The sequence below is a fragment of the Oryctolagus cuniculus genome, chromosome 9, assembly GCF_964237555.1.
Source record: "Oryctolagus cuniculus chromosome 9, mOryCun1.1, whole genome shotgun sequence".
Classification (NCBI taxonomy): domain Eukaryota; kingdom Metazoa; phylum Chordata; class Mammalia; order Lagomorpha; family Leporidae; genus Oryctolagus; species Oryctolagus cuniculus.
In genome coordinates, this window is record NC_091440.1 from 3,807,798 (window position 1) to 3,833,117 (window position 25,320).

General features: G+C 46.6%; 1 protein-coding gene across 7 annotated transcripts in view; it reads right to left on the reverse strand.

Annotated features, from left to right (window-relative positions):
* Positions 1-25,320, reverse strand: part of MYO16 (myosin XVI) — a 697,134-nt gene that overhangs the window by 459,163 nt on the left and 212,651 nt on the right. For all 7 annotated transcript variants that reach the window (XM_070048580.1, XM_051849982.2, XM_051849978.2 and 4 more), the window contains one exon: positions 2,230-2,300. In XM_070048580.1, coding sequence (XP_069904681.1) covers positions 2,230-2,300 — 71 coding nt within the window. The remainder of the gene's footprint in view (positions 1-2,229; positions 2,301-25,320) is intronic.

The window sequence follows — 25,320 nt, forward strand, 5'->3', positions numbered from 1 at the left end:
CGTGCAGGTCCCCAGGCCGCACGCTTAAGGAGCAGCAAAGTGGCCATGTGGGCGGAGCAGGGAGGAGCAAATGGAGATGAGGTCTCTGGAGTGCGGGGGCTGGGGACCGGTCAGTGTGGACGTGGCAGGTGTTCGGCAGGTGCTCTGAGAGGGACATGAAGTGATCAGGGAATGGTGGGTGGCAGAGTGACAGGGTCTGGCTGCTGTGCCAGGACAGAGTAAGACTCAGACAAAGACACCAGACAGACAGTGTGGAGGCTGGAGGGACGTGGAGCAGGACAGGGCGGGAGTTGCCCGGGTTATGCCACGTGGCAGCCTCCAGGCCTTTTTCTTAAGGTAAAGGAAGTACCTGCTGATTCGCCACTCGGTATGATTATGTGCTTGTCAGAAGTCACAGACATGTTACCCACACTGGCCTGTCCGTCTCTGCAGGCTTCCTCCCCTCCCCCTTCCTCCTCCTCAGCCTCTTCTCTCTTCTGCTTTCTCTCTTTCTCTCTCTCTCTCTCTCTCTCTCTCTCACACACACACACACACACACACACACAATTACAAAGATACAACACTCCTTGAAATTCCAACAACCTGCCCTGACTTGCGCATGGAAAAGTTCTGACTTCACAACAAGATGCAAACACGCTGATCACTCAACCTCCCGATGATTCATGATATAACCAAAACGGGAATTTTTGTCAGTGCAAGGCTCTTAGCAGGATATCCCCAGCTAGGGCAGCCTAGAATTAAATCTAGGAGGTAAGGATCAATGAGCAGCACTCCGTGAACATGCTGTCTAAGTCCTGTAATGATCTAAGTGGGAAGTGGACATGTCTCATAGCCGAAACACTCCAGAAAAGGCAAGGTTTAATCTAAAAATCTCTCTCCAGTGCTGCAGAGAAGTGATCTATATTAGTGTGCAAACTCTTACCTATGTTTTAAGTTTTTTTCCCACTCCCACATGGGACACCCTACACCTTCACCAGCATCTGCAGACAGGACACAGGCCTGCCTCCAGGTGCTCTTCCCTTTAACAACAAATCAGAGCCACTCAGGGAGGAGGCTTGGAAACCCCCTCTGGCCAAACTGCATCCCGGAAAACCCAAGTCTGAATCTCTGATGACACCTTGGGTGTGGGGTCTGGAGTTTGTGTTCCACAGCTGCCCCAAGATTCCACGTGCACTCGAGGTGGACATCCAGGGCTGCCCAGGACCTCTGGGTGATGGAGACGTGGCTCCCTCTCTACTCTGCTGCAAGGCGAAGGCACGCAGCGTTTCCTGTTGACTTGATAAACAAGTTAGACTCACGTTTGCTAATAATTCTTATGTTTTTCAAAATAGTTTCTCATTTTTAAATTAGTTATGAAGATCACTAAATAAAATAACTTGATTTTTTCTTTTACATACATTTTCCCTAATGGAACCAGGAAAAATGTTTGCGTGTGAACGAAATATAATGTTTATGTATCTGATTAGGAGTTCTTCATTTTTTATTCACTTAATCATCTCTGTCAAAAGAATATCAGGTACAGGGCAGGTGGGGAAGCAGGTTAAGCCACCACTGGGGACATCTGCATCCCACATCACAGTGCCTGGTTCCAACCAGGCTCCCCACGCTTCCAATCCAGCTTCCTGCTGTTGTGCCTGACACGCAGCAGATGAAGGCCCAGGGATCTGGGTTCCTGCCCTCTACATGGGAGCCCCACAGGGAGTCCCTGGTCCCTGGTTGGCTTTTGCAGGTATTTGGGGAGTGAACCAATGAGTGAAACCTCTGTCTTACACTATCTCATTCTGTCTCTCCCTCTCTATCCAATACTCTGCCTTTTAAATAAATACATTAGTATTTTTAGAAGAAGAATATAAGGTGGGTTTTATGAGCCAGGCCATTCACCATAGAGTAAAATGTCATTAGTGCAGTAAAGGAGACTGGTGGAGGGAGAGAGGACGGTTGCCTACCACCATATGAATGAGCCAACAGTATTTCACTCATTTGTTGGATTCTGTTCATCCTGAAAAGCACTTTCTCCAGAGAAATGACTCTACCTCCCTCTGTTTTAGGACATTTACAAAGTGCAGTGCAGAACTGGTCATGGACACAGCCGAGTACCCGAGTCTAGCAACCCGAAACATCATTTTCTGATCCTCCGTCAGAAGCGTGTTTTGTGAGCGTGTTGTCAGCCATGATGGGTCCCTTCTCCAGGAGTCACCGGGAATCAGCGCCACACATCTCAGTTCTTACCAGGTGGAGTAAGCATCCGCCCGAGGACAGGAGGGTGTGCGGGTCCGCCCCTTCCTTCAGGAGCCGGAGCACTGAGAAAAAACAGAGAGGAACGGAGTTACAGCCGATCTGTCTCCCGCACCCAGAACCGCGATCCGCAGCACCTCCTTGGTATCCAGGCCGCGAGCTGCCCTGAAGGCGGCGGGAGGTCACCCTCTGAGGTCACTTCATGTCTCCTGGTTGACAGCATTTTTCGTGGGCCACAGAATTAGCTAGTCCAGCTGTGCAAATAAATGAGAAAGTGGAACAGACTTCTAGTTGAGAGTATTTTGACGTGTACAGATTTTGCATCCTTTGCTGAATAAAAAAGAAAGAAATTACTGCACTGGGCTCCTGTGGGCAGGAGGCCACTGAATTTGTAAAGGAACGAAAGTTTACGATTTCCATCTTCACCTTCCTTTAGCACCCGAGTTCTCAGCGAAGCTCCCACTTCCGCCGTGCTCACCAAGCACCATGGGCAAAGCCACGAGCATCCAAGTCAGCCGTGTCAAACAGATAAAATGCCAAACCATTAACAAAGCAAATTCATGCGAACAGTGACCCGTGTTCGTATCTGAAGGGCAACGGCGTGTTTAGTGGTACATGAAGCGATACACGCTTTGAGAGGCCGGCTGTGTTACAGAGTGGAGCTGGGAGACAGCCCCTCAGAAAGGCTCACCATTCCCTCGGGCGCTACTGTTAACAGCAGTGTCGTGGTTTTAGTAAGACATCATTAGTGCACTTTCACAGGCACCCATCATTAAAGCAACTGTCATCCTTTGATTTGATTATAACGACTGCATAAAATGGCTCAGATACAAACATGTACTTCATGGGGGCATACCGTCTTTCCATGAAATTCTGGTTACCTGAAGGCAGCTTGTTTTCTGTGGCACCCCAACCATTGTATGAATTCCAGTGTCTAGTCTCTTACCATCTCCCCCCCCCCTTTTTTTGCCAGGCAGAGTTAGACAGTGAGAGAGAGAGACAGAGAGAGAGAGTTGTAGACAGTGAGAGAGACAGAGAGAAAGGTCTTCCTTCCATTGGTTCACTCCCCTAATGGCCACTACGGCCGGCACTGTGCCAATCTGAAGCCAGGGGTTGGGTACTTCCTCCCGGTCTCCCATGCGGGTGCAGGGACCCAAGCACTTGGGCCATCCTCCACTGCCCTCCCGGGCCACAACAGAGAACTGGACTGGAAGAGGAGCAACCAGGACTAGAACCCGGCACCCCAACCAGGACTAGAACCCGGAGTGCCAGTGCCACAGGCAGAGGATTAGCCAAGTGAGCCATGGCGGCCCCATCTCCCCCTTCTAACTGCATACTGCAGAAGTATTCTGAGCTTTGGCAGACACAGTTCCTCCTATAAGGCTTTCTGTCCAGGAAGTCTGTAGTTGCTGATGGCAGGTGCAGTGGGCATGCCTCCACCTTGGGAGCCAGAGCCACCCACCCACCACTGGAGGTGATGTGGTGAGAGGGGCGCTCAGTCCTGAGTTCCATGAGTCTGTTCCCTAAATCCAAGCACCTGTCATCAGAGAAGTCAAAACCCTCCCCTTCTCTCTAAACAAGAGCAAGGCCTGACCTGGCTTCATTGTTCATACAACCTGTTTTCCCCTGTCCCTTCCCAGAAAGGAATTCACAGAGAAGCACAGTCACATCCATTCATTGACCAAGGGATTCTCTTTTGAGAATGTTCTCTCTTCAAAGACTGAACTCCTTTCAGAGCCTAGTTCTGTTAAGGTTTGGTAGTCACAAAATAATTCTAAAAGGGTGCAAACTTTTAGGGTCAACTACACCTGACATGAGATGCTCTGTTCTTTTGTCCCTGGAATGAGACAAGGGTGAGGCCCTTGCCTCCTTTGCTCCCTCCTGCATTTCCACGAACCATCCTGCTGTGTAGGATGGAAGTTTTTTTTTTTTTTATATAGGCAGAGTGGACAGTGAGAGAGAGAGAGAGACAGAGACAGAGACAGAGACAGAGAGAAAGGTCTTCCTTTGCCGTTGGTTCACCCTCCAATGGCTGCCATAGCCGGCGCACCGCACTGATCCGATGGCAGGAGCCAGGTGCTTCTCCTGGTCTCCCATGGGGTGCAGGGCCCAAGCACTTGGGCCATCCTCCACTGCACTCCCGGGCCACAGCAGAGAGCTGGCCTGGAAGAGGGGCAACCGGGACAGAATCTGGCACCCTGACTGGGACTAGAACCCCGTGTGCCAGCACCGCAAGGCGGAGGATTACCCTAGTGAGCTGCGGCGCTGGCCAGGATGGAAATCTTCCCCCCACCCTTGCTCTGCCTCTCCCTATGCAGATGTAGAATCTATGAAGGTATCCATGCTCCCACACGTACTTGTTACCCCTAACTGGTAAAATCCCATCCACGATAAAAGCGAGTTCATTACACACATTTTCCAATGGTTTTCTCAGAATATAAAGAGCACTTTTTCCCTATTTTTTTTCCTTTTAGCAAATGAAATTCCTCACCTTCAGTGACATACTGTCTACAGAGTGCATTACAAGTGCAGCACTTGCAACAGCGTGCTGTTACAACAGAGCGTGAGGTCGATGATGCCATGCTAGAACATCAGCAGGTGTGGTCAGACTGCACTGCGCATCCAGGCAATGAGTTCCATGTGCTAGGAACTGGGGGTTCCTGTCCTCTGGTCTGGGAGTAAACAGATGCATGGCCCTGCAGAGAAAGCTACCGCATGTCATGCCTCAGTTTTCTGTAAGTAAAACAATGGGCAGCTGCAGGAGACACTTTGTGAGGTATTGCCAGAACTATCCAGACACCCCCAGGCACTCGGTGAGTTCACCACCAGACTTCTGACAGTAGAATCACCACAACCAGTAAGCTGCATAATAAAACATAGCATTCATATTTTAAGGTTTATTCTAAATTTTCTTTAAACTTTCAGACTACTAAATTTCATTTTTTTAAATAGGGCTTTTTTTTGAAAAAAAAAATCTTACTTATTTTCATTTTGCTTGAAAGGCAGAGAGACAGGGAGACACAGATTTTCCATCTGCTGGTTCACTCCACAAATAGAAGCAACAGCAGGGTAGGCTGGGCTGCCCTGAACCCTGGAGGCAGGAACTCCACCCAGTCTCCCATCTGGGTGGCAGGAACCCAAGTCTACCTGAGACATCAGCTGCTGCTTCACAGGGTGCACTTTAGCAGCAAGTCGGATCAGCGGTGGAGTAGCTAGTATTCAATCCATGTCCAATAGGGGATGTGGACGTCCAAGCCACACCTTAACCTCTGCCAAATGCCTGCTCTAAATGTTGAATTTGGGGCCTGCACTGTGGCGTGGTGGGTGAAGCCACTGCCTGCAGTGCAGGCATCCCATATAGGCACCAGTTCAAGTCCCAGTTGCTCCACTTCCCATCCAGCTCTCTGCTGTGGCCCGGGAGGGCAGTGGAGGATGGCCCAAGTGCTTGGGCCCTGCACCCACATGGGAGACCAGGAAGAAGCTCCTGGCTCCTGGCTTCGGATCAGTGCAGCTCCAGCCTTTGAGGCCAATTGGGGAGTGAACCAGCAGATGGAAGACCTCTCTCTCTCTCTGCCTCTCCTCTCTCTGTGTAACTCTGACTTTCAAATAAATAAATAAATCTTTAAAAAATGTTGAATTTAAGTGTAGAACATCCCGTTGAAGGATGAGCAGCTACCTTGTTAGGAAAAGGTGCACAAAGGCACAATGGAACAGGCACGGAGGAGGGGGCACGGGAAGTGAGTCCTGATGGCCTTCATTTTCCATACAATCTACTGCATTGCAAGCTTACACCCCTGAATTTTTAGCACAGACATTAATGGTTTCACAGCTGACTCACAGCTGGCTCTCTGGAGCTGGGAAGGGCAGCTCCAACACTCACGGTGAGCAACCAGGAGACAGGGGAACTCCGCCTCTCAGTGAGAACCGGGGGGCCCTCCTGCCACAGAAGCACAGAGGAGCAAGCTGCTCCTGGCATCCAGACGGACCCCAGACCCCACCGTAGACAGGAAAGAGGTGGGGGCAGCTGTAGCCTTCTCTTTATTCTACACAGAGAAGGGCTGTTCACCAGACTGAACCAGTGAGTGCCACAGACTGAGTACCCATAGCAGTGTCCCCTGGTTACCATGGGTGAAGACCAGAACCAACTACTGATAAAATAAGAAAAAGTACATCCCTGTATGCAAAATGGTAGCGCAAGCCAAACCCTATGACTCTGCTGAGAATTTAAAACAAAGAATCTGGTAGAAAAATTTGAAAAATTGAACTGTGAAGGTACCTAGGTATTAAGATATATTGAAGAAAATGTCACCTGTATAATAATCCAATTCTAATGAAGAGTTCTGATTTAAAACACGCACTTCTTTATAAAACTAACATACACTGGATAGTTGTCAGATAGTCCTGGTCTAACGCTGCTGTAAGTACGTTACATATAAGACCTTGATATTTCTCTGTGTTGTTGTGGCACCGGTACTACGATGAGCACTGCTTTACTAATGCAGAAACGGAGGCCCTGGCAGAGCAGGTGGCACTCAGAACCACAGGGCCCAGAACCCAAGCACATCAACAGCACTCCAGAGGCTGCAGTAGAGGGTCAGGAGGTCACACACATGGGCAGGCAGAGATCTCCCACCCACTGAAGCCGGCAGGGGCCAGAGCTGGGCCCAGGCTGAAGCCGGGGGAATTGAATCCAGGTTTCCCATAACGGTGGCAGGAACCCGGTTACGTTAGCCATTGCTGCAGCCTCCCAGCGGCTGCATCGGTAGAGGCAGGAGCCAGGAACTGTGACGTGAGACTCAGGGGTCCGAGCCACTGAGCTGACACCCATTCAAAGTCTGCGCTCTTAACCCCATATCTCGAAATCACACCAGGAATCAAGATGCATTCCAGGCTGGCGCCGCGGCTCACTAGGCTAATCCTCCGCCTTGCGGCACCGGCACACCGGGTTCTAGTCCCGGTCGGGGCACTGGATTCTGTCCCGGTTGCCCTCTTCCAGGCCAGCTCTCTGCTGTGGCCCGGGAGTGCAGTGGAGGATGGCCCAAGTGCTTGGGCCCTGCACCCCATGGGAGACCAGGAGAAGCACCTGGCTCCTGCCTTTGGATCAGTGCAGTGCGCTGGCCTCAGTGCGCCAGCCATGGTGGCCATTGGAGGGTGAACCAACGGCAAAAGGAAGACCTTTCTGTCTCTCTCACTGTCTGCTCTGCCTGTCAAAAAAAAAAAAAAAAAAAAAAGATGCAAAGATGCATTCCAATGCCCTCTAAGGCAGTAGTCTCCCAGGAAACTGCTCAAATCCAGACGAGAATGCTCTCTCCAGAAAGGTATGGGTCCCCATCACTCTTGAAACAACACGATTCATTGCCAGTCCACTGAAATAACCTCACTGTGCCACTTCTTTCTGTTGTGCCAACATGTGAGGGAGCAGCCTTGGACTGACAGCCGTCTGGGCACGGAGCAGGAGAGAAGTGGAGGCTGCCGTTGACAGTGTCCTGTCTGTGCACCTCTGCTGTCCGCCTCAGGCCATGGCAGAGCTCCGTGGAGCATGGGGCACACGGGGTGGCCTTGATTCTTAAAGCCAAACTTTCAGTCTGTAGATCTTCAGTTGTCAGAGTAAAAGTGTGAACTAAAATGCACCTTAAACGTTTGCTAAGGAGCCTTGGAGCCTATGAGCTGGTTCCCACCAACAATAGCCAAATGCAACAGTACACCTGGCAAGCAGCATTTGACATTTCAAGATAAATCCATGATCTACGTGTGCTGATTAAATATCACAGTAAAGCGCTCTGGAGATGGTATTAGTCGGTGTGGGCAGTGAACTGTGTGGCAATCCAGGTCTGTCACTCAGTCCCATGATGATATCAACTCTGTCCTCACAAAGAAGTGACATTTAAAATCAACAAAGGAAAAGTCAAAACAATGTGGGTTCTGAATTTTGTGTCAGTTTTAAGCCTTGCAGAATACATTTTTCTAGAGAAAGGGAAGGCTGAATCCTATATAAAAATATTAGTAATCAGTAAACTTGGTTGGACAATATCTTTGAGTTATTTGTTTTATTTGATCACCTTTAATGAAGGCTTTTATTTCTAAATTTAAAAGTTCCAATGAATAGCAAAAAAACAAGTATCTTTCTTGAAATGATAATAGAAAGATCAATGTTAAGACTTGTAGAAATGGATAGGTGAGAATTTAGACAAGTTGATAGTCCTTTCAGAAACCCCTGTCCCATTAATACGACAGTAAGGAAGATAAGCAGACAGCAGGAATACAGAAATTAAGTTATCAATACAACAGGAAAGTCCGTTTGCACAGCAAGGCTGCTCCCGGCCTTGAGGACTGTGTAAAACAGGTTTTCCTGGTTCAGCTCGTCTCGCCATATTTTTCATTATTGCCCTTACCCCCAGCATGAAACTGTAACAATTCCACTTCCTGCATGCTTATCAGCCATCGCCACACCTGGGAGTTTCTCTCCCAAGAGCCAGCACTTGACCACTGGGAGACTGTTCTTCCCTTTTAGGACACTGCCCCAGTCCCACCTCACCATATCTGCTTCTGTGGGCACAATATAAAACTATTTTAAAGGCTAGGATTTTTATAATCTCAGGAAATTATCGCTGAATACCTCACTGGGAGCACAGGATCACCAATGGCAAAGTTGTGACGGAGGAGCCGTTCCCATTTACTGGCCAGTGAGCTGCTAGCCTGCCCTGCTGTGTGTGCCACAGCATAACTCAGAACACACAGTGTATCCTCCCCAGACACACACCGAGTCCAGCCTCTCTGGCCGGGATCAAAGAAGACGGCCAAGGCTTCAGAGGGCGGGGACACCTCAGGTCCGCGGAGCCTCATTCTGCATCAGAACAGTGAGCCGACCTTCGTGAAAATACACATGTGGTCCTGTCGCCAGATGCTCAAACTCCATCAAGGACGTGGCCAGGCGTCCACAATCCTCGATGCTCATAACACAGAGAAGGGCAGGCAGCAATGGAAGTCAGTGTCCAGGCTCTGTGAGCTGGATGCCAACCAAGCCGTTAACAGTTCCTAAGAGGGGCTGATCAGAGTCTTGACACTGACAGGGAGGGGCTGCCTGATAGCCTACGCAGGCGAGGTGGGTCTGACTTGGATCAAGGCCACATACATGAACGAATGTTCCAGGATGCTACCAGCCTCCCTGCAGGAAAAGCAGACGCACAGGGCTGGCCCAGAGCCACAGCGCATTAAGACGATGCTCGCAATGGCAGCAGCCCACACCAGAATGCTGGTTTGAGTGCTGGCTGCTCTGCTTCCGGTCCAACTCTGCTTCGGATCGGCTAAAGCACCTGGGAAGGCAACAGAAGATGGCCTCAGTGCTTGGTCCCCTCCACCCATGTGTGAGATCCAGGTGGAATTCCTTGCTCCTGGCTTTGGCCTGGCCCATGCCTGGCTGTTTGGTACAGGAAACTGAAGCGGTGAATAGAAGATCTCCCTCTGTCGCTGTTGTTATACCTTTTAAATAAATACATAAAGTTTTAAAAAGGAAGAAAAGGAGACCCATGAAGGCTGGCTGCCCTAGCTGTGTAGACATAGCGAGAGAACTCTAAATCAACCAGCCAGCTTCTCTGCGGAATCAGGGGTGGCTGAGCCCACTTAGCCACACGGACCCGCCTCGCTTTGACCAGGTAAATTTCCTAGCACTTGGGTGATGGGTTTAAGATTTCTGCTTTCCTATCAAACTTGGGCAAAACTGGATCTCACTACAGTTTGGAAATCGCAAGCCTCAAGTGTAAGGTCCTCACTGCCTGACCGACCCAGACTCCCAGTTCCAGCCCAGTTGTGAACTTGTGACTAACGAAACACAGTGTGCTAAGTGCTATATTTTAGAAGTTGAGGGTATAGCAGGAAAAAACCTGACAATACAGTTTGTAATCTAGCAAGTATTAGTGGGGGTAGGAGACAGAAGACAATTGAGGGATTCCTAATGTTTCTAGAATCAGTGCATGGATACTTTGAATCTGTTTTGGGAAATTACTTACCATTAATCTACTCAGTTCCTTTCCTCTTTTGTGAACTATACAGACATGGATTTGGTTTCCATTCTCACTATGAACCTGCCATGTTTTGTGCTCTTTCCCAAATATTTTCTGCTGTCCTAGCACAACAGGTGACCCTTTACAGAACTGTGTGCAATCAATTGTTAAACCCATCAATTCCATTTTTAATTCCAGCCACATGAGTTCTTAGCTCTACAGTTTCCATTTGGCTTTCATCTAGGTGTCAGCTCTCTAGTGAAAAGTTTTGTCTTGTCACTTTTTTATGCACATTGTTCTAAGTTACTATGCAATGAAATATAAAACTTTATCACCTGTGAGTTTTAGATTTACAGTCTGTTGTTTCTCTTAATCCTATATTCTGGTATGTCTATCAGTAATATAACTCAGTTGATGGTTTGTTAGGTATTATGGTTAAAATGGTAGAATTGTTAGATAATTTCTATTTTTTCAGATAATGAGCACCTTAACAACTGGCAAGTAACAAGGGAAAGAGATAATCTTGATTCATTATGACCTGAGCTGATATCCAATTATAATAGCATTACCTTTTAATCCATTTCACTTCTATAAGTTTTGTAAAGATATATCACCTTTAATTGTTGATTTCAGTAGTTTGGCTCTTCTGAAAGGGGTTAAATTTCACTTTCACTAAATGCTTTTTAACTGAGTTGACTGATAGTTCTAAAAAACTGACTTTTTGTTTCATCAATTTATCTTTATACTTCTTTCATTTCTGCTCAAACTTTTATTATAGTATTTCTTTCATTGGGTTGCACACAGGTGCAGGGGCCCAAGGACTGGGGTCATCTTCTACCACTTTCCCAGGCCACAGCAGAGAGCTGGATCAGAGGGAAATGTCTGGGCTTTCTCAGGGACAGTTTCTGCTGACAGTCTGCATGCTGTCCACCTCTCAGCACTTCCGTCTCTTCACATGTGGAGCCCACGCTCTTTGTCTTAGCACCTCTCATAACTTGTGGTCTGCAGGCGGGCACTAGAATCGAACCTGGAGATGCTGGAAGTCAGATTCCCCCTCCTCCAGAGAGCTTCCTCTTGTTCCCTCTCCCAACTTCTCTTTGCTCCATTACTTATTTTTCCACATCTAAAACTGCCATGTCTATATGCTTTGTCACATGTGGCCAATGCAACATTTGCTCAGTTACGTTGGTGGAAAGCTGGTAACAGAACTGATTTCCTTCCGTGGCTTGCAGCAGTAACTCTCCAGCCCTTTGCTGAAGAGCACTGGTAATGTGTAGGGCATTCACTGGGTGCTTGGACAGACAGGTTACGCCTTTTCCTTACTCTGCATCTCCTGCTCATGCAAAGCCGTAGGGTCAGTCCTGGGTGGGAATCTAGAGTCTCTTTGGGTGTTTTCTGACAATGCTCATGGCCCTGGACATGTGCATGGCCTCCTAGAGCCCAAAGAACGTGTGGCAGCTGTTCAGAGCTCCCTGTAGACCTCTCACGTACCAGCTTTTCCTTTTATGTGTTTCGGTCAGCTTCTTGTTTATCCCGGTTGCTGCTGCAGCTTCAGACAGATGCAATGCTAAGCATTTACTGCTGGTTGTTTTCAACAAACGCTGCGTGGCTGAGGTTTGTGGTGAGCTTATTCTGTGTTTGGGTGGATGGATGGATGAATCAATCGATAAAACCAAGCCATGAGAATGGGAGTTTCTAGGGCTTTGCCGGACAGTTCAGATAATGATACTTCTCTTGGGGAGGGAGCTAAGTGGGGAGCTCCACGCCACCCTCCAGTGGCTTCCACGGTGCTGGCTTTCATGGTTACCAGGATGGCAAGGCTATTGGTTTTCAAGGCTACCAGAGTTGTAGAGAAGGGGGTGCAAGTAGATAAGTTAAAATCCCACAAAGCTCAGTGTTCCTACTGAGACTCAACTGTTTCTATGACTAAACGCTCCTCAGATTCCTGCAACCCTATGGTTTATCTCAAGCGTCTTTTTTTTTTAATCATTATCATGATTTTGCACCAGCATTCTTATTGCTCTTAAGGAAGGAAGATTTTCCATGGTCCTTTCTCTGTAATCACAGCATGAGTCACTTCTATGGATAACGTAAAAATGATAAAAGAACTATTGAAATGTGTATCTTCCACTGCAAATAAGAAAGAATTATCTCACATTAGGATGAATGATTTTTTTTTTGCTAAAGATTAAATTCCTAAGGTTCTTTAAAATGATAAGAAATTCAAAAAGACTATTCTCAAGCTCACCATGTCTGTTGTGGTAGAAATTGCGGGGGTCGGAATCAGGAGCAGCCTGCGTAATCATGGCTCTCTAAATGTTGCAGAACAGACTCACAGCGACAGTTCTATAACATAAATTTACTGCATATTTCTCCAGACCTTCATGTAGGAACAGTAAATCCAGAATGCCCATGGTATAAATACATAGTTCACTTTTTATTCCCTCTCTAGATGTATTTGTTCTGCCAATTTTTGCTGTGTAAATTTAAAATGCTCTTTTTCTATGATAAATTTTAAAAGTTACTTTAATTTTTTTAAAGAAATCATTTTACAAGTTTAAAAATGAGGTGCAGAGCTGATAGGACTACCAATCTGGAATTCTGTCACATCTTGAGAGAAAACAAAAGATAAAAAGTTCAATCAATGTTTGTGACAGTTACTAAAATGTGACTTGCATGAATTAAAGGGTACACATGCACACACATGTGCACACATGCACACACGTCTTTTCAAAGCCAAGGGGGAGAGGAATATCTGACTGCTGGTGCACTTGACCATGACCCAGAGACAAGCTGCGAGTCCACGCCATGCTCCCAGGGCAGTGGACGTGCTTGCTCTCTCCTGGGTTTCTCTGGGCCTCAGTCTTCTCACCTGTTAGACTGGGGTAACAGTGCAGCACTGTCACGGAAAACAAGACACGCTACACATGCTATGGAGGATCACCACCTGGCTGACCTCAGGGACAGAAAGAAAGCTTAAGGGAGGCACAGGCACCCTCTGAGGAAACATTTTCAAAAGGTGAAAATACGGAGCGTGAAGCAAGAGAACTCTCAAACGTGAGCTGCCAGTTCACCCGGTTTTCTCTCCCGTTTGCTTCTTTGAGGCATGTGCGGTCCCGTCTGGAAAATGCATTTATGAGATTCACTTCCGCACCACCCCAGGCTCACCATGCCTTTCCGTTTATCTTAGGGGATTCTACGGCATCCTTACTTTATCAGATTTTAATTAACTGAGGGGACGGATCACCAATATACAGTCTTTGGGATTCTGTGAGATGAGATTTGAGGAAAATTCACAGGATCACAAGAGTTCACACGTCCTCGGGAACAATCATCTGTGGTGACACAGTCGCCATGGGGATGGCCCAAAGATATGTCCCAATGTGGGAACAGAAATCCAATCTCCAGCCTTGTTTACTCATATCTTCTTGACATAACTGCAGCCAACAGCCATCCACCCTGCTTTTCTGAACATTAAGCCTTCAACAGTCAGTGAAGGGTCCTGCCAGGCACACGCCATCTTTATTCTCCAAAAAGCACTGGTAGGACCAGCAGTGGACGTCCGGCCCATGTGGTGCATGGAGGACTTTCACAGCTGGGAATCTGGACCTGAGACCAGAGAGTAGATACTTGGTGATGGGCACTGGACACAGAGGGTGAGCTGTGCATCTCTTGAGGTAGTGATGAGAGCTCAAATGCAAACCAGCATAAGGAAGGAGGAGTTGTGGGGAGCAACTGGGAGCAACTCGGACTAGACTAAGTTACTGGAATTAAGACTTATTCTATGCATCTGCTCTCCCACAATATGGCGCTGGGAGAGGAGGAAACAGCTTCTACACAGCTGCCTCCAGTTCAACCAATAAACTGTAGGACCTGCTCCTGATTGGAGGAGAGCAGCGTACTCGGCGTGTGGGTAGCAGAGTTGGGATTGGTGGAAGAGGACTATAAAGGAGGAGAGAGACAACATGCACCAGGAACATCTATCTGAAGGAACACCTGAGCAGCCCCCGAGAGAGCCGGCCGGCGGTGTGCCACTCCCCCGCGGAAGTGGGGAAAGTGGCAGGGGGAACCGCCCTTCCACGGAGGTGGAAGGGTTGGTAGCCAACCCGGGAAGAACCAGCAGCAAACCCGGGGAGGGCCGAGCAGACGAAAGAACAGTGCAGGGTCCTGTGTCGTTCCTCCACGAAGAGGGGGAGCGACATAATGGTGCCGTGACTCGGATATGAAGCCTAGGCAGGGTTTAGTGTCGTTCCTCCATGAAGAGGGGGAGCGACATAATGGTGCCATGACTCGGATAGGGAAACCTAGGAGGGAAGAAACGGGAAGAAGTGGGAAAATACCAGAGAGAGAGACTAGCAAAGAGCCTAGGGAAAAGCCGGACGGAAAAGGTGCCGGAAGAAGCTATTGAAAGCCTAGGCATAGACTCGGATACAGACTGTGGGAAAGAAGTTAGGATTTAAAGTGAAAGCAAGAAGAAACTTAGACTCGGATGCGGACTATGGCGGGGAAGCTAGGATATTGAAAGTGAAAGTGAAAGCTAGAAGAAACTTGGATACGGACTGTGAGGAGAAGCCAGGAGAAATGAGAGGGGAATATTGTTGTTGGAAGAAAAGTTAGGGAAACATATCGGGTAGAGAAAAACATGTTAGGGAGAATGAAGCCGCGGGAGCAGGCCGAGGCGGAGACGTAAGCCAGCTTGGGATTCTTCAAGTCAGCCCGGGGAGCAAAAGGCGAAAAACTAAACCAGAGGCGGAGACACGTGGGCCAGGTTGGAATCCGTCAGATTAGCCGGGGGAGCAAAGGACGGGAAGCCAAACCGTGGGGCGGAAACGTGAGCTGGGTTGAATTCGCCAGGTTAGCCCGGGGAACTTGGACTGAATACTGGTGGCGGAGACGTGAGCTGGGCTGTGTGACTCGCGGAAGCCGCTGCGCAGAGAGAGCACGCGGGGCATGAACGGGGAGAGTGCCCGAGGCGCAAGCAGATAGGAATGCGGGGCTAGCGCGAAGGCCATGGTGTGGGCACGGAGACCGCGGAGTGCGCGCACGAAGCCGGGAAGCCGAGCAGAGCCGGGAACCCGCCGCAGGGCGTGCGCCGGGAAGCCGCACAGATGAAAGAAGCTGGGGCTGAAGCGGCGCAGAGCCGTGAAGCAGCCTCGGGGCGAGGCGCTGAGAAGTAGCCTCGGGGCGGGCGACGGGAAGCCGCGGGGATAAGAGAAACAGAAATTTAGAAGTAAAATGAGAGAAATAGGAATGCTGGCAGATAGAAGTAAAATGGGAGAAATAGGAATGCCCGGAGATAGAGAAATAGAGAAAAATAAGGCCTCCCCTCAACATGGCAATGAGAAGGCTTGGATTCGGTCTGCCTGATTAGTAAGACGATAAGCACCTGTGGGCGGCTGCAGGTTACCGAAGACAGGCACGTTATCAACACCAATAAGTCTCCCCACAAGACGGCAATGAGAAGGCTTGGATTCGGTTTGCCTGATTGGTAGGGCTTGTAAGCACCTGCAGGCAGTTCTAGCAGAGCAGAGCATGCGTTGCAGGGCACCGAACACAGGCACGCATCAGCGCCTAAAAACCTCCTCACAACATGGCGAAGAGAGGACCCGGATTCGGTTTGCCTGATTGGTAGGGCTTGTAAGCACCTGTGGGCAACTCTAGCAAGCAGAGCAGAGTGTGTGCCACGGGGCACCGAAGACAGGCGCGTATCAACACCAAAAATAAAAAGAAAGGGGGATCTGTGGGGAGCAACTCAGGGCTAGACTAAGTTACTGGAATTAAGACTTATTCTATGCATCTGCTCTCCCACAATATGGCGCTGGGAGAGGAGGAAACAGCTTCTACACAGCTGCCTCCAGTTCAACCAATAAACTGTAGGACCTGCTCCTGATTGGAGGAGAGCAGCGTACTCGGCGTGTGGGTAGCAGAGTTGGGATTGGTGGAAGAGGACTATAAAGGAGGAGAGAGACAACATGCACCAGGAACATCTATCTGAAGGAACACCTGAGCAGCCCCCAAGAGAGCCGGCCGGCGGTGTGCCGCTCCCCCGCGGAAGTGGGGAAAGTGGCTAGGGGGAACCGCCCTTCCACGGAGGTGGAAGGGACGGTAGCCAACCCGGGAAGAACCAGCAGCAAACCCGGGGAGGGCCGAGCAGACGAAAGAACAGTGCAGGGTCCTGTGTCGTTCCTCCACGAAGAGGGGGAGCGACATAATGGTGCCGTGACTCGGATATGAAGCCTAGGCAGGGTTTAGTGTCGTTCCTCCATGAAGAGGGGGAGTGACAAGGAGTGAGCAGAGAGATGGGGAATGAATACTCCCTGAAAGACACAGAGCCCAGAAGGAAAGTGAGGCACAGTTTCTAACCCACTTTCCAGCTCCTTGGTTTCATGTCCAGCCCATGGGAAGCTGTAATGTGCATTTTTGTACTTTAATTTTGTGAAATGCTTCCTTATTCTTGCAGTGTATGTCCTTCCTTAAGCATGAGTTGGTTTATGTTTGTTATAACAAAACCCTAATGTTCCTTGGTGCTCAAGTCAGGATAACGAGGGGACCAAAGGAGAGACTCCAACGACACTGCACAGCAGGCATCCTCAGGTTCAAGGTAACGATGGCAAAGTCACCCTTCCGTTCTGATATGTTGATGTGAAAGTTCTGAACTAGGAGGCAACAAGGAAAGAACTTTCAGTTTGGACAGAGGACAGTAGGTTCCACACAGCTACTGCTGTGCAACCAAATTCTGCCAGACACTAACTAAAACATGTCAGCGTATCCTTTTGCTCACATATCTGGGACTTGTCAGGGTTCCTTTAACAAGTTAACCGCCAAGATCATCCATGTTGGTGGGGGTGGGGTGGGTAAGATGGGTTATTTGGAATGCTTCTTCCGTCACACGCGTGGGGCTGGGGCTGAAAGACTCAGGCTGGAGCAGCTGGGGCCCTGGGAGTGTAGCTCACGTCTTTGTGTTTCTCTCTCTCTCTGTCTCTCTCTGGAGAAACAGAGATGGGTAGAGAGATAAAGACAAAGAGATATGGAAATAGATAGATACAGGTATAGATAGGTAGATATAGATAGAGGTATACAAATATGAATATAGAGATATGGGCATCAATATTGATATATTAAAATATGTATCGTTTTCACCTGTGAAACTTTGACCTGGCTTTTCAAGCAGGCTGGGTGTTTTACACAGGAGCCAGAATCTCAGAGCAAACATCCCTGTTTCCAATCTAACCTGAAGTCACACACAAGATCTGTAGGCCAAATTCTGCTCTGACGGAGAGCACACAGACTCCTCTAAGCTTTATGGACGGAGGTTCAAAGAACTGGACGCGTGTTTTAACCTCCTCAGATGGCAGTAGCTTTTAAACACCCACTGCCTTGAGCTGGCCTTGAACCGTATTGCCACTCACATCTGTGACTCCAGTGAGCATAGAGTCAAATATGCCGTCCAAGTTGGCTTCTGACTTTCTTGTAAGATGCCAGAGGCCTGATGGCAGAGAATGGGGTGCCCGCAACAGACTATGACAAACCCCGTTAATTCACAATTCTAATTGGTACATATATGATGTATTTTACTGTAACTTTTTTTTTGTTTTACTGTATTTAAAGTAAAACTAGAATGGAGTCCAGAAGACTATCTTTTATGTAAGGAGATCTTTTAAAAACTAATTTATTTAATTTTACACACACACACACACACACACAGTGGAGAGATGGAAAGAGATCTCTCATTTGCTGGTTCAGTCTCCAAATGCCTGTACCAGTCTGGACTGGACCACACTGAAGCCTGGAGCTTGGGATTCCACCTGTGTTACCCACGAGGGTGACAGGGGGCCAACTACAGGAAACGTCGCCTGTGCCTCCCAGGGGTCATCAGCAGGACACTGGACTGGAGCCTGAGCCTGGACAGGAACTGAGGAACTCTGACGTGGGATGTGAGTGCTCCATGCAGTACCTTACCCTCGGTGCCAAACACCTAGCCCAGAGCTGTTCCTCCTGAGAACGGTATCACCAAGTAAATGATGAAATCTATAGAAGGTTTAGCAGATCAACTTTTATCAAATTATAACTTTTTATCAACTTCTTTGTTCTTTTTTAAAGATTTTTATTTATTTATTTGACAGGTAGAATTACAGACAGTGAGAGAGAGAGAGACAGAAAGAAAGGTCTTCCTTCTGTTGGTTCACTTCCCAAATGGCTGTAATGGCCAGAGCTATGCTGATCCAAAGCCAGGAGCCAGGTGCTTCCTCCTGGTCTCCCATGTGGGTGCAGGGCCCAAGGACTTGGGCCATCCTCCACTGCACTCCCGGGCCACAGCAGGGAGCTTGACTGGAAGAGGAGCAGCCGGGACTAGAACCCAGTGCCCATATGGGATGCTGGTGCCGCAGGTGGAGGATTAACTTAGTGTGCCACGGCGCCGGCCCCTGTTCTCCTTTAGTTAACCTAAAATAGATTTACCTTTACTGAAGTCATGACTCAGATGAATACTAACAGAAGGAAACCAAGATGCTTCTTTTTAATTATAGGAACCAAAAATATTCTATGCTTTAAAAAATCTGGACTAAAAGACACAAGTAATAAGAATTCTATAACCAATCCTTTGAAAAAGGTGAGAATACACTGTCTTTTTAGGTCATGTAAACTGTTTTTACACTTGACAAGCACTAAGAAAAATTATTCAGGAGTAGATATGTAGATACTAATCCTGTATAATAGTTATATACTCCTCTTTGCAAATTAAGTTTAAAATAATTTATTGTAAATAAGACACTAAAGATAAAACACACATCTACAGATATAAGTTAAATTCCTGGAGCAAGCACTTGGCATAGCAGTCTTGATGCCAACTGAGACACCGGTGTCCCACATAACAGTGCCTGGGTTTGAGTCCAGCTCTGAATTTTCAGCTTCCTGCAAGGGCACACCCTGGGAGGCAGCAGGGAGGGCTACAACAGTTATGTTCCTGCCACTCATGTGAGAGACTTGGATTGCATCTCTGGTTCCTGGCTTCAGTCCCAGCCCAGCCCTGGCTGTAGCCGATATCTGGGGGAGCAACCAACAGATGGGAGCTCTCTCTCTCTCCCTTCTTTCCCTCTTCCTCGAGTAAATATCAGGAGAGATTAATTTTCAGTTAATTTGGATGTGAGGCAGTGCCTCTGTCCTAAATCGGACTCAAGTATTGCAGGAAAGGACACAATCCCACTTGAACTCAAGGTACAACCCGAATTCCTGGAGGAGAGTGCTGGCTGTGCTGAGTGTTCCCAGACTCTCCATTTATAAGTCTGGGGACATCTGGGGTTGGGCCTTTAGCTAAAGTCCTTGTCACGGTGTATGGCAAAGGGCAGCACTCTTCAAGGGATGGACAGCAGTGGAGGAAAAAATGGATATCTTGCAGCAAGAGAGACACAAGGCAGATGGGATGTGTGGAGACAATGTTGGCATTCATTGCTTTCCTCTCCAGGCAAACTGAAAAATGTAACACTGAGAACAGGATATTGTTGCATCCCAAAGTCATCACAGATATTCATTATTTGTTTCTCATTTTAAGACAGAAATTCCATAGAAGCAAAGTTTGCTTTGCCAGACTCTGGAGTTTGTGTCAACTGACTCACGGGAGACTTTGCCTATGAAAATATCTGTGAAACCATCACTTAGTTCAAGATGACCTAATATCTCAATCACTCAAAAAAATATTCTCCTAATCCTTTCTGGTAACCACTATTCTGAAGAAAATCATCACAAATTAAGTTTGCTAAACTTGAATTTCACATAAATGGGAAAACATAGCATGTTATTCTTTGGAGTGTCTGGCCTCTCTCAACGTGATGTGTGTAATGTTCTTCAAAGCGCAGTGTGTAACAATGGTTTGCCTTCTTCGACTATGGCTGTGCAGCCTTCCTTTATATAAAAATAGCATACTTTGTTCATCCAATTTCCTACATAAAACATTTGAGTTGTTCCAGTGTTTGTTCTGAATAAAAAGGCTACAAACGTTTTTGCATAAATTTTTTTTAAAAATCATGCAGTTATTTTTGTAAGATAGATCTTGTTCCTAGAGGTGGAACTGCTAAGTAATTGCTAAACAGGCATCAATTTAAATTTATTAGAAACTACCCAATGGTTTTTAAATGTGGTTATACCACTTTATATTCAATGGCTACAGAATTCAATCAATAATATATTAATTATAGATCAATGATTACTTAGAAAAAGCATACTCATGGGAAGGAAAAATTACTCCTATTGTAATTTTGCAGTTCAATATTTTACAGTCCATTTAATAGTAATTTTTATCAATTTGTAGAAGTTATGCATCTATTGTACACGGTTGCTTCTCCTTTATTTGGTTAATGTGCAAAGCCATTAGCCAAAGGCTTTCAAATGTTAATCCAAACTTGCATTCCTAGGGTACTAGCAATTTTCTACTTTTTCCTTAATGGAAGTCACAAATGTTTACTTTTTGATAAATCATAATTATACTATTTTGTGAAATTTCAACATGTATTATTTCACATTAAAATGTTATTATGAAAACTCTGCTATATTGTCATTAAATAATGGGCACTAACATTTTAAAGTACTATTTGTGTTAAATTGACTTACTGAAACTATTATCAGTAAGGAAAAAATAACTTGTCCCATGGACAAAATGAGATATTTGATCGCAACTGCTCCTTCATTTCTCAGGACGTTTTCCTATTTACCAGAAAGTCATAAATTACTCCTGCCCAAATCCAAATGACCATTCTTGCAGAAATGAAAAGGTTTACCCTAAAACGCATATGAACTGCAAGAGACCCTAAAATGCCAGAACAACTTTGACAAAAAGGAAGATTTATTCTTCCTGATCAGTATTTATTGAAAAATTACAGTAATCAAAACAGTTTGACACAGATATGCACATATATCAATGGAATGGAATTGAGAATTCAGAACCTATGAACCCACATATATATATATATATATATATATACACACACACACAACAAGGGTTCCAAGACCATTCAGATCTTTTAAATAATTGATGCTAGGAAACCTGGACACCCACATACTAAAGAATGAAGATAGACTATTACCTAAAAACAAAATAATAACTCAAAAGTGGATTAAAAAACAAAACAAAACAAAATCTAAAACTATAAAACACTTAGAAGAAAATATCCTAAGCCCATTATCTTGCATTCATCAATGCTTTCTGAGGGCATGGGAAGTACAAGCAACAGAATTAAAAAAAAAAAAAAAGATAAACTGTACTTCTACAAAATTAAATAAAAAATTGTACACCAAAAGACATATCTAGTGTGGTTCCAAGATGGCAGAACAGCGACAGGGTAGTCTGATTTAGGTTAAACAAAATTAAGATAAAATAAAGTGAAGAGGGGCTGGTGCTGTGGCACAGTGGGTAAAGCCACTGCCTGCAGTGCCAGTGTCCTGTATGGGCACTGGTTTCAGTCCCGGTTGCTCCACTTCTGATCCAGCTCCCTGCTAATGCACCTGGGAAAGCAGTAGAAGATGGCCCGAGTGCTTGGGTCCCTGCACCCACGTGGGAGACATGGAGGAAGCTCCTGGCTCCTGATTTCGGATCTGCTCAGCTCGAGCCATTGCAGCCATATAGGGAGTGAACCAGAGGATGAAGACCTCTCCCTCTCTCTCTCTCTGCCTCTCCTCTCTCTGTGTAACTCTGCCTTTCAAATAAATAAATAAATCTTTTTTTATAAAAAGTGGAGAAAGAGCACTCTCAGGGCAGGCTGCAGGGGAAACTGCAGTGGGAGTTCCTGCGAAAGCAGCAGGATCGGCCAGGACCCCTGTGGAAGGAGCAGATGCACAGCAAGGAGACAACAAAGGAGCCAGCACCTGGGATCCGGAGAAAAGAGCCAGCCTGCCGAATCAGATGAGGTCTGGCTGCACAGCCACGTGCTGCTGTTGATAGAGCTGGAGGGAGAGATTAGTGAACCCCACCATTCTTTTTTTTCTTTCTTTTCTTTTCTTTTCTTTTCTTTTTTTTTTTTTTTTTGATAGGCAGAGTGGACAGTGAGAGAGAGACAGAGAGAAAGGTCTTCCTTTGCTGTTGATTCACCCTCCAATGGCCGCCGCGGCCGGCGCACCGTGCTGATCCGATGGCAGGAGCCAGGTGCTTCTCCTGGTCTCCCATGGGGTGCAGGGCCCAAACACTTGGGCCATCCTCCACTGCACTCCCTGGCCACAGCAGAGAGCTGGCCTGGAAGAGAGGCAACCGGGACTCCAGCCTGGGTCCTCAGGCAGCAGAGCAACTGCCCACTGCATCTCTCTCTCCCTTCTCCCCTACAACAGCGACCTGCAGCCAGCAGTGGGAGGGCTGCTGTCATTTTTGGACAGAACCAGGTAGCAGCTGCTGTAGCTGTTGTGTATGCACACAGCAACTACTGGGGTCACCCCCCACCCAGTCAGCTGTGGCAATCACAGCAGTTCAAGAGAAGCTGATGGGGATGGCCCCCACCATGCCAGCTGCACCCACCATGCCAGCTGCCCCCACCAGCAACAGGTGGAGAGGGGGAGCCATCCCCACGGAAGTGAAGTGCCACCTGCAGGACTCTCCTACAGGCCCAGCACAACTGTGAAGCAAGCAGGGCTGCGGCTGGTGGATGTCGTGCACACCTGATCCACAGAACTTACCAGAGGGAAAAACCCACGTACCCCACTGACTTGAATCTGGTTGAGGGGACCAAATTCAATCCAGCAAGCTGTAACACATATGGACAGTGGCTCTGGGAACACCCCAGTCTCCCTGCAGACAGGACTGGCTAGTGGGGTAGAGAGCCCCAATTGCACTCCTTGAGAGCCCTGGTACTGACACTGAGAAAACACTGTGCCTGTGTGAGAGGAGGCAGGGTGTAGCCAGGTTCTGGACAATCAGAGTGCTACAGGGCACTGTCAGAGCTCCATGGGTGCCTAGAGCAGCTCACAGCAGAGGAACGGTGCTCACAGGAAAGACTACACAGATCATCTGAGCAGTTCGTACGGCGGTGCAGAGGAGTGTTGAACACACTTGATGTTAACACCTGAGCACTCCTCAGCTTGGAGGAGAAGGGGTGGTTGCACCAACAGAAGGGACCATTCCTCTCCACCCAATTAACCAGAGGAGAGCTACCAAGCCCAACTTGGGTGTTACCCTAGATACTTGCCCCATTCTAGAGCACTGACCAGAAATCCCTGGCCACACCCGTCACAAATCTCTTGGTATTCACTGAAAATATAGACTCCACTAAGCCACAGAGGCATAGCTCAAAGACAAAGGCCATCAGAGGAAAAAAAAATAAGACAGCATTTTACAAATGCCTAAAAACAAATGCAAAAAGTCAAGAAATGAGAATAAGGAAGACACTATGACCTCCCCTCCCCAAAGCAACACAAAAATATTTGAGTATTAGAATGTGAAGATGAAGAGATTGAGAAAATGCTGGTGGTAGAATTCAAAAAAATTAATATAGGATTATGTGGCAAAGCCTTGAACTAAAAAAAAAACATATGATATGAAGGAAAATTTTTCCCATGAAATTGAGATTTTTAAAGAGAAATCAAAATGAAATATTAGAAAGGAAGAATTCAATAGATCAAATTAAAAAAATTCAGTGGAAAGCCTTAACAGTGGAATTAGTGAGACAGAAGAAAGAATATTTGAGCTAGAAAGCAAAACACTGGAAATTTTACAATCTGACCAAAATGAAAAAAAGAAAGAAAGAAATTAGAAAACTTAAAACCAGTGTTGGAGATCTATGGGATACTATCAAACAACCCAACATACAGGTCCTTAGGAGTGCCTGAATGTGTGGAAAGAAAGAAGGGACTAGAAAGCCTATTTAGTTAAATATTTACAAAAAAAACCCTTCCCTAATCTGGAGAAAGAAAGGGATGTCCAAGTACAGGGAGCACATAGAACTCCTGACAGACCAGAAAAGCTCTTCACCACAACACATTGAAGTAAAACTTTCCACAGTAAAACAAAAAGAAAATACTCTAAAATGGGTAGAAGAGAAACACCAGATTACTTTCAGAGGATATCCAATTAGACTCACAGCTGACTTCTCATCAGAAACACTACAGACTAGAAGACAATGGCAAGATATAGTCCAAATCTTAAGATAAAAGAACTGTCAACCCAAAGTACTGTACCCTGCAAAGCTCTCATTTATGAATGAAGGTGAACTAAAGACCCTCCATAACAAATAGAAATCGAAAGAATTTGCCACCACTCGTCCAGTCTTATTAAAGGTGCTAAAGGAAGTGCTACACACAGAGACACAGAGAGAAAGCCACTATCATGAATGAATGTTAAGACAGAAAATCTCCCAGTATAAGTGCAAAGGAAATCCAAAGTAAATGTCAGGAATATTCACAGAAAAATGGCAGGGCCAAGTAGTTACTTATCAATATCACCATGAATGCAAATGGTCTCAACTCTACAGTTAAAAGACACAGACTGGCTGGATGGATTAAAAAACAATACCCATCTTTTTCCTGCCTACAGAAACACACCTCATCAACAAAGATACACATAGACTGAAAGTGAAAAGATGGAAAAAGATATACCTTGCTAACAGAAAGTAAAAAAGGTAGATGTAGCCATCTTAATATCAGACAAAATAGACTTTAACACAAAACTGTTAAAAGAGAGAGAAGGACACTTTGCAATGATTAAGGGATCAATACAACAGTATGACAAGACTATCATAAAATGTATACGCACCTAATTGCAAGGAGTATGGCTATTTTAAAAAAACTGTTAGACTCCAGTACAATAGTAACAGGTAACTTCAACTCCCCAGTTTCATCAACAGATAGATCAACTAGACAGAAAGTCAGCAAGGAAACAACAGAGCTAACTGACACTCTGGACCAAATGGGACCAACTGATATCTACAGAAAATTTCACCCCACAGTTGCAGAATACACATTCTTCGCAGCAGTGCATGGAACTTTCTCTAGGAGAGACCATCTACTAGCCATAAAGCAAGTCTCAGCAAACTCAAAAAATCAAAACCGTACCATACACCTTATTCTCCACCAACCTCGAAACCAACAACTCAAGAATCTTAAGAACATATGCAAA